General features: G+C 44.7%; 6 protein-coding genes across 6 annotated transcripts; 5 read left to right on the top strand and 1 right to left on the bottom strand.

Annotated features, from left to right (window-relative positions):
• Positions 1-234: 234 nt before the first annotated feature.
• On the top strand, positions 235-846 carry N7479_006171 (MARVEL domain-containing protein; the record flags this gene model as incomplete). The annotated part of the gene is made up of 3 exons (XM_057253867.1): positions 235-313; positions 374-659; positions 765-846. 3 exons carry the CDS (start codon positions 235-237, stop codon positions 844-846), a joined length of 447 nt encoding a protein of 148 aa, XP_057107729.1.
• Positions 847-1,904: 1,058 nt separating this feature from the next.
• Positions 1,905-3,643, top strand: N7479_006170 (putative arginine transporter; the record flags this gene model as incomplete). Its single annotated transcript, XM_057253866.1, has 2 exons — positions 1,905-2,094; positions 2,148-3,643. The coding sequence occupies 2 exons, from the start codon at positions 1,905-1,907 to the stop codon at positions 3,641-3,643; spliced, it is 1,686 nt and encodes a 561-aa protein (XP_057107728.1).
• Positions 3,644-4,189: 546 nt separating this feature from the next.
• N7479_006169 (putative AMP-binding enzyme) lies at positions 4,190-6,511 on the top strand (the record flags this gene model as incomplete). Its single annotated transcript, XM_057253865.1, has 4 exons — positions 4,190-4,360; positions 4,414-4,669; positions 4,733-6,323; positions 6,406-6,511. The coding sequence occupies 4 exons, from the start codon at positions 4,190-4,192 to the stop codon at positions 6,509-6,511; spliced, it is 2,124 nt and encodes a 707-aa protein (XP_057107727.1).
• Positions 6,512-7,521: 1,010 nt separating this feature from the next.
• On the top strand, positions 7,522-8,287 carry N7479_006168 (uncharacterized protein; the record flags this gene model as incomplete). The annotated part of the gene is made up of 3 exons (XM_057253864.1): positions 7,522-7,553; positions 7,576-7,680; positions 7,828-8,287. 3 exons carry the CDS (start codon positions 7,522-7,524, stop codon positions 8,285-8,287), a joined length of 597 nt encoding a protein of 198 aa, XP_057107726.1.
• A 1,790-nt stretch (positions 8,288-10,077) lies between these two features.
• Positions 10,078-10,284, top strand: N7479_006167 (uncharacterized protein; the record flags this gene model as incomplete). The annotated part of the gene is made up of 1 exon (XM_057253863.1): positions 10,078-10,284. One exon carries the CDS (start codon positions 10,078-10,080, stop codon positions 10,282-10,284), a length of 207 nt encoding a protein of 68 aa, XP_057107725.1.
• A 1,145-nt stretch (positions 10,285-11,429) lies between these two features.
• N7479_006166 (uncharacterized protein) lies at positions 11,430-11,706 on the bottom strand (the record flags this gene model as incomplete). Its single annotated transcript, XM_057253862.1, has 2 exons — positions 11,430-11,591; positions 11,683-11,706. The coding sequence occupies 2 exons, from the start codon at positions 11,704-11,706 to the stop codon at positions 11,430-11,432; spliced, it is 186 nt and encodes a 61-aa protein (XP_057107724.1).
• Positions 11,707-14,380: the final 2,674 nt, after the last annotated feature.

The raw sequence follows: 14,380 nt of genomic DNA, 5'->3' as shown, positions 1-14,380 counted from the left end.
ACGTCAGCCCTACTGTCAAACTGCCAAGTCTGCAAATATTAATGACGCTGGCGCGACGCCGGTGGCTGCGCTAATCCCTGCGCCTTTTTATACCTTGCCATACCTTAGGCTTCTCTACAAGATGTCTTCTCTGACACAAACTCCGCCGATAAATTTACATACTTTGCTTTAACATCTACACCCACACTCACATTTACGTTAATATCTACATCGATAACGGCATTCATATTGAAGATGACCCTCCCGTGGATATACCCTGTCCGAGCTGTGCAAGCACTCTTTGGCGTGATCGTGATCGGCTTGACAGGATATGGTCTGTCGCTTCAGAACAAATCCTCAAAAATCCAAGCTTGAAAACTAACAAGCCTCCTAGTGGTTTCAACATTCTACAATGGATGGTCATACTCGGATACTGTCAACTTCCTCCTCTTCCTCGGTTGCTGGACTGCCTTTGTAGCAGTGCCCTATCTCGCCATAGCACCAATATGGTTCCCTCGCCTTGCACACCACTATGTGATTCCTGCTGTTGAAGTGATTACCATGATCTTTTGGTTTGCCGGGTTTATCGCTATGGGAGCGATGTTGCCTCCGCCAAGATGGTGTCATGGCAGTGCATGCAGCTCGCTCCAGGCAGCAACGGTATTTGCAGCTTTTGAATGGTGAGATTCCGTACCCTTTAGTTTTTCGGTTTTAGGACAGTATAAATTGGCAGAAAATTAACTTGTGATATGTGTGGTGTATAGGGTATTTTTTGCAGTCACCAGCTATTTCGGTATCATCGATCTTATGAACCACCGCCGCGGCGGAGAGGCGAAAACACATTCGAATGTGCATATCGGAGTTTGAAGTGTTTCAATATTGATTTCATGATTATGAAAGAATTTGATGCTACCTAGGCATTTGAAATATTTGTTTTTGTATGTTTGTCTTGTGAATGATTTGAATGTTTATCATAGGTCGTGATGGTGTTTGGATGCGATACCCTTTTGATAGCGACCTCATGGAAGTTTTTATTTTATTAATCTACATTTATATCCTATTCTCTGCCTCATGGAGCTCTTCTAAAGTTGTTTTAAACACCTATCTTATCCTCCAGATCTTATGTCGTATTATTAGCTCCATGGTTATCTCTGCAAACGGTATGCCGACTCCGCCAAGCCCGCTGCCAAGTATGTGGCTACAACATACTTTGTAACTACTTTGATTCTTAAATTCTTTTTTTTTTGATATATAAAGTCAGAGGAATATAGAGAAAGAACGAATTGGGGGATAAGATATACTGTATATACTGTATGGAATAAAATGTACGCCATACAGCTCGTCTATTGTACAACCTGTCTATGTACAACATGCCCATGGATATAGGCGTCTGATCTACTAGACTACAAGGATGACAATGCATGATTACAAACCTAACATATGGAGTATCGATACAGTAAATGATACAATAAATGATAGCCTAGATTGAAAGCAGAATATCAAATATAATATATGAAAGATACATAAAATCTGTCATAGGAGGCAAAGAGAGTCGCCACCAGAGAAAAAAAAACTCTTTCCCGGCTAGCCCACACTGGGTGGTATTGAAAAAAAAAAATATATAAAAAAATCGTGCTTTTCTAAGAGCAAATGAGATGGAAATACTAATATAAGAATAGAATCTATAAGAAAAATAAAACCCAACTATTTTCCCCTCAAACCCCATCTTTCTTTTACATAACATAAATTCCCACTCAAGTCGGTGTTCGGACGTCTCGTGTCTCCACATTCGAGAGAGAAAAAAAAAAAGCCTGTCTTCGGACCCCAGTTGGCTTAAATCGAGTGGATACTTGTGAGGTTGCACTCAGATCCTTTCTTCCTCCCATCTTGAAGCTCCATCTGCTTTCTTCCCCTCCCCAGCAGACATGGCGGACAAGCCAATCAACCCTCCGTTGGAGGGAAAGATGAGCGCTGAAATGCCTGTGCAAGTCCAAGCACAGAGCCCGGCCGACTATGATGTCGACTACGAGAAGCATGGCGCCCAGCGTGAGGCGAACCCGCTGCCGGATCTCAAGCGGAAGCTGAAGAGCAGACATCTACAGATGATTGCCATTGGTGAGTTGGATGATGCTGTCGATTCAGAGTCTTCGAACTAACGGTCTTCGAAGGCGGCACAATAGGTACCGGTTTATTCATCGGTAGCGGCACGGCAATTGCTCACGGAGGCCCGGTGGGCGCTCTCATTGCTTATATCTTCGTCGGAACGATCGTGTATTCGGTCATGACCGCTCTCGGAGAGATCGCAACATATATCCCGATCCCTGGTGCCTTCACCTCATACGCTGCTCGCCTGATTGACCCCAGTCTAGGGTTTGCTATGGGTTGGATCTATTGGTTTTCATGGGCATCAACATTTGCACTCGAATTGACCGCAACCGGTTTGATCATTCAGTTCTGGGACAGCAGCATTCCGATGGCTATCTTTATCGGCGTCTTCTGGGTCGTGATCATTCTTTTCAACATGATGCCCGTGGCCTTCTACGGTGAAATTGAGTTTTGGTTCGCGAGTATCAAGGTCATTACCGTGATTGGCTTTATGATCTTCTCGATTTGCATGAATGCCGGCGTCGGTAAGGAAGGGTATATCGGTTTCCGGTACTGGGTGAACCCTGGTCCGTTTGTCCCCTACTTGATTAATAGAAACGATTCGTTGGCCAAATTTGTTGGATTCTGGTCGACGCTTATTCAGGCCGGATTTTCCTACCAGGGAACCGAACTGGTTGGTATTGCGGCCGGTGAGACCGAGAACCCTCGCAAGACCGTCCCATCTGCAATCCGCAAAACCTTTTTCCGTATCGTCTTCTTCTTCATCCTGACGATCTTCTTCCTCGGAATTGTCGTTCCCTCCGACGACCCCGGTCTATTGGCTAGCGAGGGGGATGGTGCTTCTGCTCAAAATGCGAATGCTTCGCCATTCGTCATTGCCGCCAACCGTGCCGGTGTCGCGGCTCTCCCCGGTATTATCAACGCGGTTCTTCTGACTGTGGTGCTTTCGGCTGCCAACTCCAACGTCTATAGCGGGAGCCGTATCCTAGTCGGTCTGTCCCAGGAAGGTTTCGCCCCTCATTGGTTCAAGATTACCAGCAAGCGTGGTGTCCCTTACTACAGTGTTATGTTCACGGCGGCCTTTGGTCTACTCGGATTCTTGAACGTCTCTGATGCAGGTAGCACAGTGTTCACTTGGTTGCTCCAGATCTCTGGTGTGGCTGGCTTCATTACCTGGTGTTCGCTGAACGCCTGCCATCTTGCCTTCCAGCGGGCGCTCAAGGCTCGCAACATCTCTCGGGATATCTTGCCCTACAAGGCCCTCTGGCAGCCCTGGTTCTCATGGTATGGTCTGTTTTTCAATATTTTGATCATCTTCACCCAAGGATTCACTGCTTTCATTCCGCACTTCCAAGTCAAGGAATTCTTCATCAACTACCTAAGCTTGATTTTGTTTGTGGTGTTGTATGCGGGACACAAGATCATCTACCGTCCCGCCTTTGTCAAGCCCATTGAGGCCGATCTGGATACCGGCCGCACCACTGCTGACAACGAGACATGGGAGACTATTGAGCCAACGACATGGTATGGCAAGGCATGGAAGTGGATTTTCGGGTAATTAGAGACTGCCGATCTCACTGTAAATATTTTTCTTTGGTTTTTTTTTTTTGTGCATATTTTACAGGCGTTGTCTTCTTTTTTCAACGCATATATATACTCATATCATATATACATATATCAAACCCCAACATACAATGTACAGTCTACTATTACAAAATAGATATATTCCAACTACAACATACTCTTTATTTGTATCTCGGTCCATGTGAAAATTAATGCATGTGAGTTGTGCAAATGACGTGGAAGATGTAATCAAGCTCCACTAGTACAGGTACCTGAGACACTATACGATGTACCACTTTATGACAAGTACCTCTCAAACAGCCGAGGTCCCTTGTCGGCTTGTGCCTTTCATGTTTAGCGGTCGCCCGGTTTTCATAGAACTCCAGTTTTCTCCCCCACACTTTTTTGCCCCCTTTAATAGGGTTACTTCGGTCTTTAAATTTTTATTTTTTTTCTCTCTTTTCTTGTTTACATTGTTTACATAGAGTCTGGTTCGTCCGCCCATTATTTATTCTGGTTCGTCCGCTAACAGCTAATAGATATGTTCTTCTCACAACCTCCCCATTTGGCCAAGGCCGAGGAGCTTAAACAAGCACCTCCAAAAGGCGTAGCTTACTCTGTAGCAATTCCTGGCACCGAACAGCCCGGCCGCAGTCGGGTATACCGAGCATGGAATGCGCAGAAAGAACTTTTGACGACATTGGATCCCCAGGTACAGAGGCGCACGTGCAAATGCTAGAATATCTTAATACTGACCGATTTTAGGTCACCACGGCCCATGATATGTTCGAGTCGACTGCCATCCGCCAGCCCAAGAACCACTGCCTCGGTTGGCGTCCATATAACGCCACTACCAAGTCCTTTGAGCCATATCAGTGGCTTACTTACGAGACTGTACAGAAGAGACGTGCCGCATTCGGTGCTGGTCTAGTAGAGCTGCACCACAAACATAACTGCCACCGGGCCGGCCAGTATGGTATCGGTCTCTGGGCCCAGAACCGGCCGGAGTGGCAGATCACTGGTGAGTTAGGTTGCAAGAGCGAATAATTCAAGATATAAGGCGCTAAATCGATACTGTGTACAGATCTGGCTTGTGTTTCTCAGTCTCTCTACTCCGTCTCGATCTACGACGTTCTAGCCCCAGACGCCACCGAATATATTATCAACCATGCTGAGCTGAGCTGTGTCGTCACCTCTTTGCCCCATATCCCAACTCTGATCAAGCTCAAGTCTTCTCTCCCAAACCTGAAGATCATCATCAGTATAGACCCGTTGGATGGAGCTGAGCAGGACAGTCTCTCCAAGCGTGCTCTTCTTGAGTCCATGGCCGCCGGTCAGGGCCTGGCGATATACACTATGGATCAAGTTGAGGAACTGGGCTTGGCCTCGAAGCGCGGATACAATGCTCCTTCTGCCTCGGACATTGTCACTATCAACTACACCTCCGGCACGACCGGTCCACCCAAGGGTGTCGTTCTGACACACGGCAATGCCGTGGCCGCAACTTCTTGCGGTCTGATCACTATCGGCCAAGCCCGAGGTGATACAGCGGCCTCTTATCTGCCGCTGGCCCATATTTATGCCCGTTTGGCAGAGCACACTGCTTTCTGGGGTGGCGCACGGATTGGTTATTTCCATGGAAACATTGTGGAGTTGGTCGATGATTTGAAGTTGCTGAAGCCCACTGGTTTCATGTCTGTTCCTCGTCTTTACAGTAGATTTGGTAGCGCAATCCGTTCCGCGACAGTTGAGCAACCGGGCTTCAAGGGCACTCTTTCACGGCACATCATTGCGACCAAAACCGCGAACATGAAGAACCCTGATCCCTCCAAGGCCACGATCAAGCACGCTGTGTACGATCGCATCTGGGCTAAGAAGGTGGCTGCCGCTCTTGGTCTGGAGCGAGCCAGGTATATGGTGTCTGGCTCTGCGCCCTTGGACCCGACTCTACACGACTTCCTACGTGTCGCTACCGGCACCGACATCCTTCAGGGTTACGGCTTGACTGAGTCCTACGCCTCAGCCACCGCCCAGCCTTCCTTCGATCTGACCTCCGGCAATTGCGGTAGTCTCGCACCCTGCGTCGAGGCATGCCTGGCCTCCCTACCAGACATGGAGTACTCCGTGGACGACAAGCCGTTCCCCCGTGGTGAGCTCTTGCTGCGCGGCAACAACATGTTCCGAGAGTACTACAAGAATGAGGAAGAGACCCGCAATGCCATCACCGAGGATGGCTGGTTCCGCACTGGTGATGTTTGCACAATCGATGACAAGGGCCGCTTCATCATCATTGACCGCCGCAAGAACGTGCTCAAGCTCGCCCAAGGCGAGTACATCTCCCCCGAGCGCCTGGAGGGCGTCGTCCTTGCCGAGCTCGGCTACATCGCCCAGGCTTATATCCACGGCGATAGCATGCAGACCTTCCTGGTTGGCATCTTCGGTGTCGCGCCTGACCTCTTCGCTCCGTATGCCAGCAGGGTCCTGGGCAAGACCATTGCCCCGACCGACTTGGAAGCGATTAAGGAATCTTTGGGTGATGATAAGGTCCGCCGTGCTGTGCTACTTGATCTCGAGCGCGTGGCTAAGAAACACAAATTTGCTGGCTATGAGAGAGTCCGCAACGTCTCTTTGAAGGTGGAGCCGTTCACCGTTGACAACAACTTGCTAACCCCGACGTAAGTTTTCTGTTTTTTTTTTTTTTTTCCTCTCCGCCTCCATAATCCCAGCATTGTTAACATTATTTTCTCCCTCTTACAGTCTCAAGCTCAAGCGTCCTCCCGTCGTCAAGGTATACCGCTCCCTTTTGGATCAGCTCTACGAGCAGGCCACCGAGGAGCTGTCTGCTCCCAGAGCTAAGCTGTAGTGGCTCCAAACTTTATTCTTATTCATTCTTCTTTTCCATTGTGCTATTACTCCGGTATTTGGCAATTCTTCTCGGGCTTGGTTCAGGAACTGTACATAGAACCAGTTTGTACATTGTAGTATATTGAACATTCTGATTGATTTCTGGTGTGCCACTACATTGGGTCGTTCGTGGCTTAGGGGAGGTGCTCTCTCTAGTTGTATGTTCATTGATTTGGTCTGAGGGCCTTTAGATACTCGCCTAACTTCCATTTTTCATATGCTACTTTTTTTCTCTTGTCTTCTATGGTCAGGTTCCTACACAAACATCTCGTGGAGTCTTGTACGGGCATTGCGTTGATATGGGTATTATGCTATGCCACACTACTATATATATATATATACCTATATGCCCGACACAAAGAATAACCCCAAAAACACAACCAATCCCATTATTGCTATGGGTATAGCATATAAATGCAAAAAGACATGATAAGAGTGGGATTTGAACCCACGCCCCTTTCGAGACACGGAGACAGTTGTATACCATCGGGATCAGGTTAACCTGAACCGTGCGCCTTAGACCAACTCGGCCATCTTACCAATTGGATGGAAGACTGCTGCCTCTTTGGATTCATGAAGGAGAATCTCCATTCATCAATATGCAGAATGTTGGCAGAGCCAAGTAACAAACTATTAAGCTTTGCACTTGAGGATATAATGAATAGGGCGGCCATATAATGGACTATTAATTGAGTGTCGACAAAACACTTTAACGTACCATCCAGTAGGCTATATCATCAATTTTTCTAGTATTTTCATCACCATAGAGTATCCGGGCCTATAGTTCGAGGTCTACAAAGTAGTGGGTACTCTCTTGTACAGATCGGTGCGGCTTTAAGCTCATCGGATCTAACACCAGCCTTTTTTCAGTGCCTCTCCCACCTTTCCCGAAATTTCTTCGTACGCGCGTTGCTCGATCTTTTACTTTATATTTCTACCTTTCTGGGTTTTGATTACAATACAGCACGTATGGTCACCCAATCCGAACCCGATTTCATTTTGTACGACTTAGCCTGCACTAAGATCGTCAGCTTCTCTCCCGAGCATTCGTCTCATGCTCAACTATAAGAATATTACTTCCAAGGCTGCCTTCCTCGAGTTTCCAGACATCAGGTCTACGCTAAAGGCGTGTGGGCTATTTTCATTTTTTTTCTTTTCATTTTTTACCCCCATTCGCCTTCGCTTCCCTTTTCTTCGTTTTCAAGCGCTATCACATAATACAAGCTCCTTATATCGCACATGGGGAACCTTCCCATCTAACCTTAAATAACCCAGTGGCCTGGTTCCTGGAGAGTCCGCGTTGGAGTTCAAGTATACAATCCAACATGTGACAACCAACACATACATTATGGACTCACTCCCGATCGCGCAGTTCCTAGAGTTAACCTACTCAACCCCGCCCGTATCACTGACATCAGTACTTGGTCACGAGATCGGAACAAATGCACGCGGTGTGGTCGGCAAGGCCATTTACTCGTCGGTGATATCGCGTGAGGTCCGCATCTTGTCACTGCGCTCGCAGGAGTATTTCCGGCGCACACAAGAAGCCTCCCTCGGCCACCTCCTTGAGTATCTCCTTGGTGTGGGGAGGGAGGAGCGGGTCTGGGGCGAGGTTAGAGACGTTGTGGGTGCTGGTGTTGCTGATACGGACGCACAGGGCGGACAGGCCGTTTGTGCTTGGTGCCCGGCCAAACTATACTGTGCTCTTCATTGCCTGATCCTTTCGGTCTGCTAGGTTGGTTGATGAAGGGGTGCTTCAGAGGGTAATCAGGTACCTTGGCCATGGGGGCATTTGTGGGGCATGTCTGCCGTGCATGGAGAAGAAGAACTGATCAGCTAGAATCACGAGACAGGCGACTTTCTGGAGATTATTGGCAGGTTAGATGATCATTCAATAAAATAGAGTGATATAACAAAGCCGTATAATGTTGGTCAAATAATGCCACACTTCTTGGCTTGGTTATATATATTCTGGTCCGCTGGCAGTCTCGGGGCATATATATGTTCAATAAAACCCTCCAACCCCAGACTGAAGGGGACAGACAATACTCGAAGTAATAAAACATGATGTAATTCCAGTAATATCCTATACTGTCCAAGAAATCGACAAGTAAAACAAAGTAGTAGGATGAATACCTGCGTGATCTGGTTCACTGAAAGCCTGAATTTGATAACTTCCTTCATTAATTCAAAAGTGCACTCATCCTCCATCCAAATTGGTAAGATGGCCGAGTTGGTCTAAGGCGCACGGTTCAGGTTAACCTGATCCCGATGGTATACAACTGTCTCCGTGTCTCGAAAGGGGCGTGGGTTCAAATCCCACTCTTATCATGTCTTTTTGTTACTTTTTATTTATTTTTAATAAACTAAATCGTAGCCTCAAGGCTTTCCCCCCTGTCTTAGTTCAATGGTCACAGCTTGTTGGTTACACGACAGACCTATGGTAACTAGAAAAAAAAAGATAAATAAATATAAAGTTGTTAAGTGAAACGATATTCCATAAAACTTTTGCCATAAGTACCTTGGAACTAGAAAGATCTGCAAAACGCACAACCTCCCCAAAAATACCCCAATTGAGTAAAGAGAAGCTTCTATTGAGATGTAATGAGCAAAAACAAAAAGTTATGATAAGAGTGGGATTTGAACCCACGCCTCTTGCGAGACCAGGAAACTATCGCTAGTTGTGGAGTCAAGGTATACCTTAACCTGGCGCCTTAGACCAACTCGGCCATCTTACCATTGGATGAAAGACACACGAGAATATGATTACATGAACGGATGAAATGTTCAACAGCTAATAATGCCTGGAACGTAATTGAACCCTCGGAGCATTAATTGAAATGCAACTTTCAAATCGCCCAATCTTTGAAAATTGAAAAACTTTCATATTCATCGGCATAGGTGCTTTCTAGCCGTTTATTTTCGTTTGATTGCATAGGAAGAAGACAAAATTAGAATTCATACCCGAACAAGCACACTTTCCTCGAAGATGCAGATTTCACAAATGAATTGTGAATTGCATCACTGTAAGTCCGGATCCTTTTCGTGCAGCTTGTGTCATTTGCGAAGTCCGAATTAGGGTTAACGTGGAACTGTTATATGTGAGAGCCCAAGAACCAACTATTGTTTCTCTCATCTCCAGGTGATAATTGCTCGTCTCAAAGACTTGTGAGGCCTATCACTGACTTCAACTAAGTTTGCATCTCAACCCGAAATATAGCGACTTGACCATCATTGGCGAGGACTAGAAGTTCTCGGCTCATAATCTCGTTGTTTGCTCCAAATCGAGGTATTTTCAAAACGCTTGTTACAGCGAGTTTAAGGTAAAAGAAAAAGTAAGTAAAGTAAAGTAAATAGTTACCGGTTATTTGAATCAAGATTAACAAGTGGCGTTAAATTTTAGACAACCAACGAGCCGATTTATGTGAAGGACAAAACACTGGTCCTAGTTGAAGAGGTGTTAGAATTTCTGTACACTGGAGACTATACCTTTGAACGCCGTGCAATGGCAAAGAGGACCCAAGGATGGACCCAGAGCCTTCATGGAATCCGAAAGATTATACACCAGAGGAATATTTCTTGGATGAGCCTGCGGCAGGGATAGAATATTCCTTCAATGAGTCTGATTGGCCTGCGACAGAAGAAAATGTTGCAGAGGAACTGGCGGATGGATCATCAACGGAAGTGGGCCCAGCTCCGATTGAAGAAGCCCCCGGAAAAGACCTAATCTAGCAAGGGAATGTAGCGGAGTCCTCCTTCACTAAATTGACTGACTGTCACTCAAGCTACTTTCACATGCGCATGTATGGCGAAGGGATGTTCTTCAATACCAGCCAGTTGAGAACCGAAGCAAGAATAAAATTCTGCGACTCTTTTAAGGATTGTCCTGAAAGACAGTCCTTTGCAATGAAAATCGAGGAACTTTACTCGACACAGGAAAAGTACCGAAAGCTGGGGAAACTGGCGATCGATATGGTAATGAGCAACTTACCCAAGCTTCGGGAAGGAATGACCCCAGTGATTGATAAAAAGCTCATAAAGTCAGTCCCCGATTTTACCTATGATCTATTGAAAGCGACAATAACCAAGTATGTTGGCCCCCCCCAATGTGCCCAGTTTGGTTGTGTCAGCGGAAGAGGTATTCAAGTTTTAGAACTGGCATAGTCTTAGAGCAAGTCACCGTGTCTTGTCTTTTATCCAGTTCCAAGGTTATACTAGAGCTTGCCGACTCTGCTATAACGAACTAGGTTCACCTATCAATCGATCGAGGTGAAGTTGTGGGGTTATAGGGGCCAATGTTCAAGTTTGGAGGGGCCTTCTATGCCCGTCTAGCGCTGACTATCCTGAGCCCGTTTCGGCTAATGGATATAAAGAAATTGTCTGGTGTTAACTAGAGCCTTCTAGTGTCGGGACGCAGCAGTTGTACTATTTTGAGACATATATTAGGTGCTAGATTGCCATCATGAGATGTTAATACTCTTGACTAAGAGCCTAAGTTTTGTCGTCGCGGTCCGATCAACTAATCAAAATTCAATTAACCTGTTGCAGCCTAACTAGGTACGTATGAATATGCAGGCACTTCATCCAACCAAAGCAAAAAAAAAAACTCGACGCCAAATGCCGAGCTAGGATCCCTCCCAGAGATTGTTATACAGAGGCTGATTATAAATAGTGTGGGGTCAGCCTATTCCAATATTTCGTAAAACTTTTAGGCCTAAAAATCTAGATATAAGAAATCTAACTCAATAAAAAGACACGGATGGGGCTGATAGAGCGGTTAGGAATCATCTAATACTCTTACTTGCTAGATACAAAATGCAACATCCACGAAGCAATCGATTATATCGTGTGGTACGTTATGTGTATATAGTAGTCCCCTATGGTGCTATGGCCTGGACTGTCCGTTGGGCCTGATATTCGTCTCGATGTCTCGTAACTTCCGTGACATATTCTAGTGCACGACGGCTAATCAAGCCGATGAAAATACCAATATACTTCCATTTGGAAGAGAATGCAGTATTAGCGGTCTCAAGCAGGTGCTTGAGATACGGATCGCAGGGAAATATCTCTAGAGATACCCCTAGGTCATACACATACTAGTCATATGTTCTTACCCACTGCCCCACTTACAATTTGACCCAGCAACCAACCCATGTTTTTTTTTCTCCTCCTACACCACCTATACTGCTTCAAATCTAATGAAAATAGGATCAAAAAATAGCAAATCGGCACATCTCTCTACTGAGCAAAGAGCGGCTATTGTATATATATACAGCAATAGTGCTACGTAGGTTTAATTAGCCAATAATTTTGGCTGTACCCGTAAGACTATTTTTAATATAATTAAACGCTATACAGAGGATAGAAAATTGGAGAATCGTAAGAAAACTAGCTGTACCCCTATACTTACTGAACGAGCTTATTATCAAATTCTTTTATAGGCCCGCCGGTATCTATTTTAGACCTATAAACAGCTAAGTACTACTATAGTTTAGTATCTATTACCCTCTACTATATATCGAATTTTAAAGCGATACAGATTCAGAAAACACCGATCGAGACAGAAGATACTAATTAAGCCCTCTCTTATAATAAAGAGGCTTAGATTCGTAAGGAAATAGCGCTGGGAGAGCTTTTAATTGTAGATCTTTTCGGATAAGTGTTCAGTGTAATAAACCTCGAACTTTAGACTACAATAGTGCTTCTGTATAACCTCGGAGGGCCTTAAAAAGGATCTTATAAATACAAAGGTTTACGTTAAAGATATTTTATAAATAGTTTAGGCTGGAATCTAGCTTAGTGGTCGAATAAAATTAGTTATTATAGAATAGGACAAGGACTTACCTTCTAGTCGAGGTTATACTGCAAATTTATATATCAAAGCGCTTAAAAAAGGTCTATTACTAGTCTATATACCCGGTTTAGTATTTCAGTAAGATAACGTAAGGATTTATACAGTATTAGTGACGCGAGAGTGGTTTAAATCCTACGGGATATATATCGAGGACTGGCCCGTACACTTACCTGATTTAAACCCGATTGAACTAGTATAGCGCTGGTTAAAAGTGAAGCTTTTTACACTTTTTCTAGAGCTTATTAGTATAGGAAGAAGTGAGACTAATTGGCTTTATTTTAAAAAATACCTAGGCGAAGTATAGGATATATTAGATTAATCTAAGATAGATATATTGATATTGAGTATAGGAAGACGTTTAAAGGCAGTACGGAGAGCTAAGGGTTATTATACAAAATATTAAGCGAGGAATTTATTGTGCGGATATTCAGCTCACTTATATTTTTTAATTGAATTAATTGAACCAAAAAATGGTGGTGTAGTGTAGTATATAGTAGATATATATATTTGGTGAGGAAGCCATAAAAAGTGGAGTGGGTAAGAACATATAGAAGGTGATGTATATTGAAATCAGCCTATACATCAGCTCCTGTGCTTGTTTCCTGAGGTGAACCTTCTGTTCTTGCAGTACCAAGAAAGCCTTATCTTTTATCCTCTCCTCAGGAATCTGTTGCGAAATATATCAGCCAATATTCGAGGCAAATGTGACCTTGTGAAACAGAAAAAGTGAGATTTACCGATTCCTCATCATTAAGCTGGAAAGGAATGCTGTCGTGGTGGTTGACATTCAAGAGCAAGTAATAACCCCTTTGACACTATGTTTGGTGTTCCTTGTTCATATGAAAATTCCCGTCTTTGTCCAAAACCACTCCCTAGTTCTGCAAGGTTAAATTCGAGCCCCAACAATCCATTCGTGTCCTGAAAATACCAATATTAGTTATCTTTTCTAAGAAGCAATGTGCAGGTGGACATCAAAGACGAGCGAACCTGGGTTTCCGAATAAAATGTCATTTCAGGCAGAGGAGCATTGGAGAGGATGTGTGCCTCGTCATCCTTCAAGTCCCCTAAGACTTTTAAACATTATTGGGATTTACAATACTCCTCTGAAATAGTATCGAGCGTCGGATTTTGGTGTGAAAGGAAATGAGAATTCGTAGGGACTGAACTCAAGGACGGTACGGCAGTTTGTGCCCATGCTTCCGTGCTAGAAATCCCGCTATGAAAGCCCATTTGATCACCCTGGGAACAGTTCAATATGCGAGAAGAGCTGCCACCCTGGTGTTGAATTGACTTGGAATGGTTCTGTTTTTTACTCCTCTCTCCTTATTCATTCACCCAGTCAGTTTCCAAGCCAATTACAGCATGCATATTACATACGAAATTTTTATTGCGAAACGCGATTTTGCAGTCTTCTTCGAGTGTGATAATCCGTGATTGGAATTATAATGGGTCATTGTATGGTTCGAAAGAAGAGGTTGCATGTAAAATTGACATTGTTATGGTCTACGAGTGTTTTTTTCTGGGCATAGGGAGATGCAGGAGACCAATACCGGTAAACTTGACTTTTCCATATCAAGTCTGTAACGGCTCTAGATATGCCACATCGAAATTGATCTATTCGACTTCATTCTAAGGTTGATCATTGGACGTATGTGTAGTCGCATAGAGACCCCCGGAAGGAACGGTCCGCCGTTGGGTCTGATCAAAGCGCCACAGAGGGGTACGATGTAACTATGACCAGGAGGCAGATAGGCAGATAGCTAGCACTAGCTCCCAACAACCTTGGAAGGGTCTGAGGCCGCTGTTCCTGGGGCCTAACCCGTGTGTTTGATAAGCAATCGTCGACGAATCCCCTTGTGCTGAATTGCTTTTCGAAACCCCGATGGTGATATGGCAGCGAACAAGACATGCAACTTATTACCAAGCTTGTGGTAAGAATAAAAAGGCACTAGAAATTTGATTTAAGATAATCCA

The sequence above is a fragment of the Penicillium vulpinum genome, assembly GCF_028829585.1.
Source record: "Penicillium vulpinum strain IBT 29486 chromosome Unknown utg000003l_segment0_segment0, whole genome shotgun sequence".
NCBI classification, from domain to species: Eukaryota; Fungi; Ascomycota; class Eurotiomycetes; order Eurotiales; family Aspergillaceae; genus Penicillium; species Penicillium vulpinum.
This window is presented reverse-complemented; position numbering and strand designations above follow the sequence as displayed.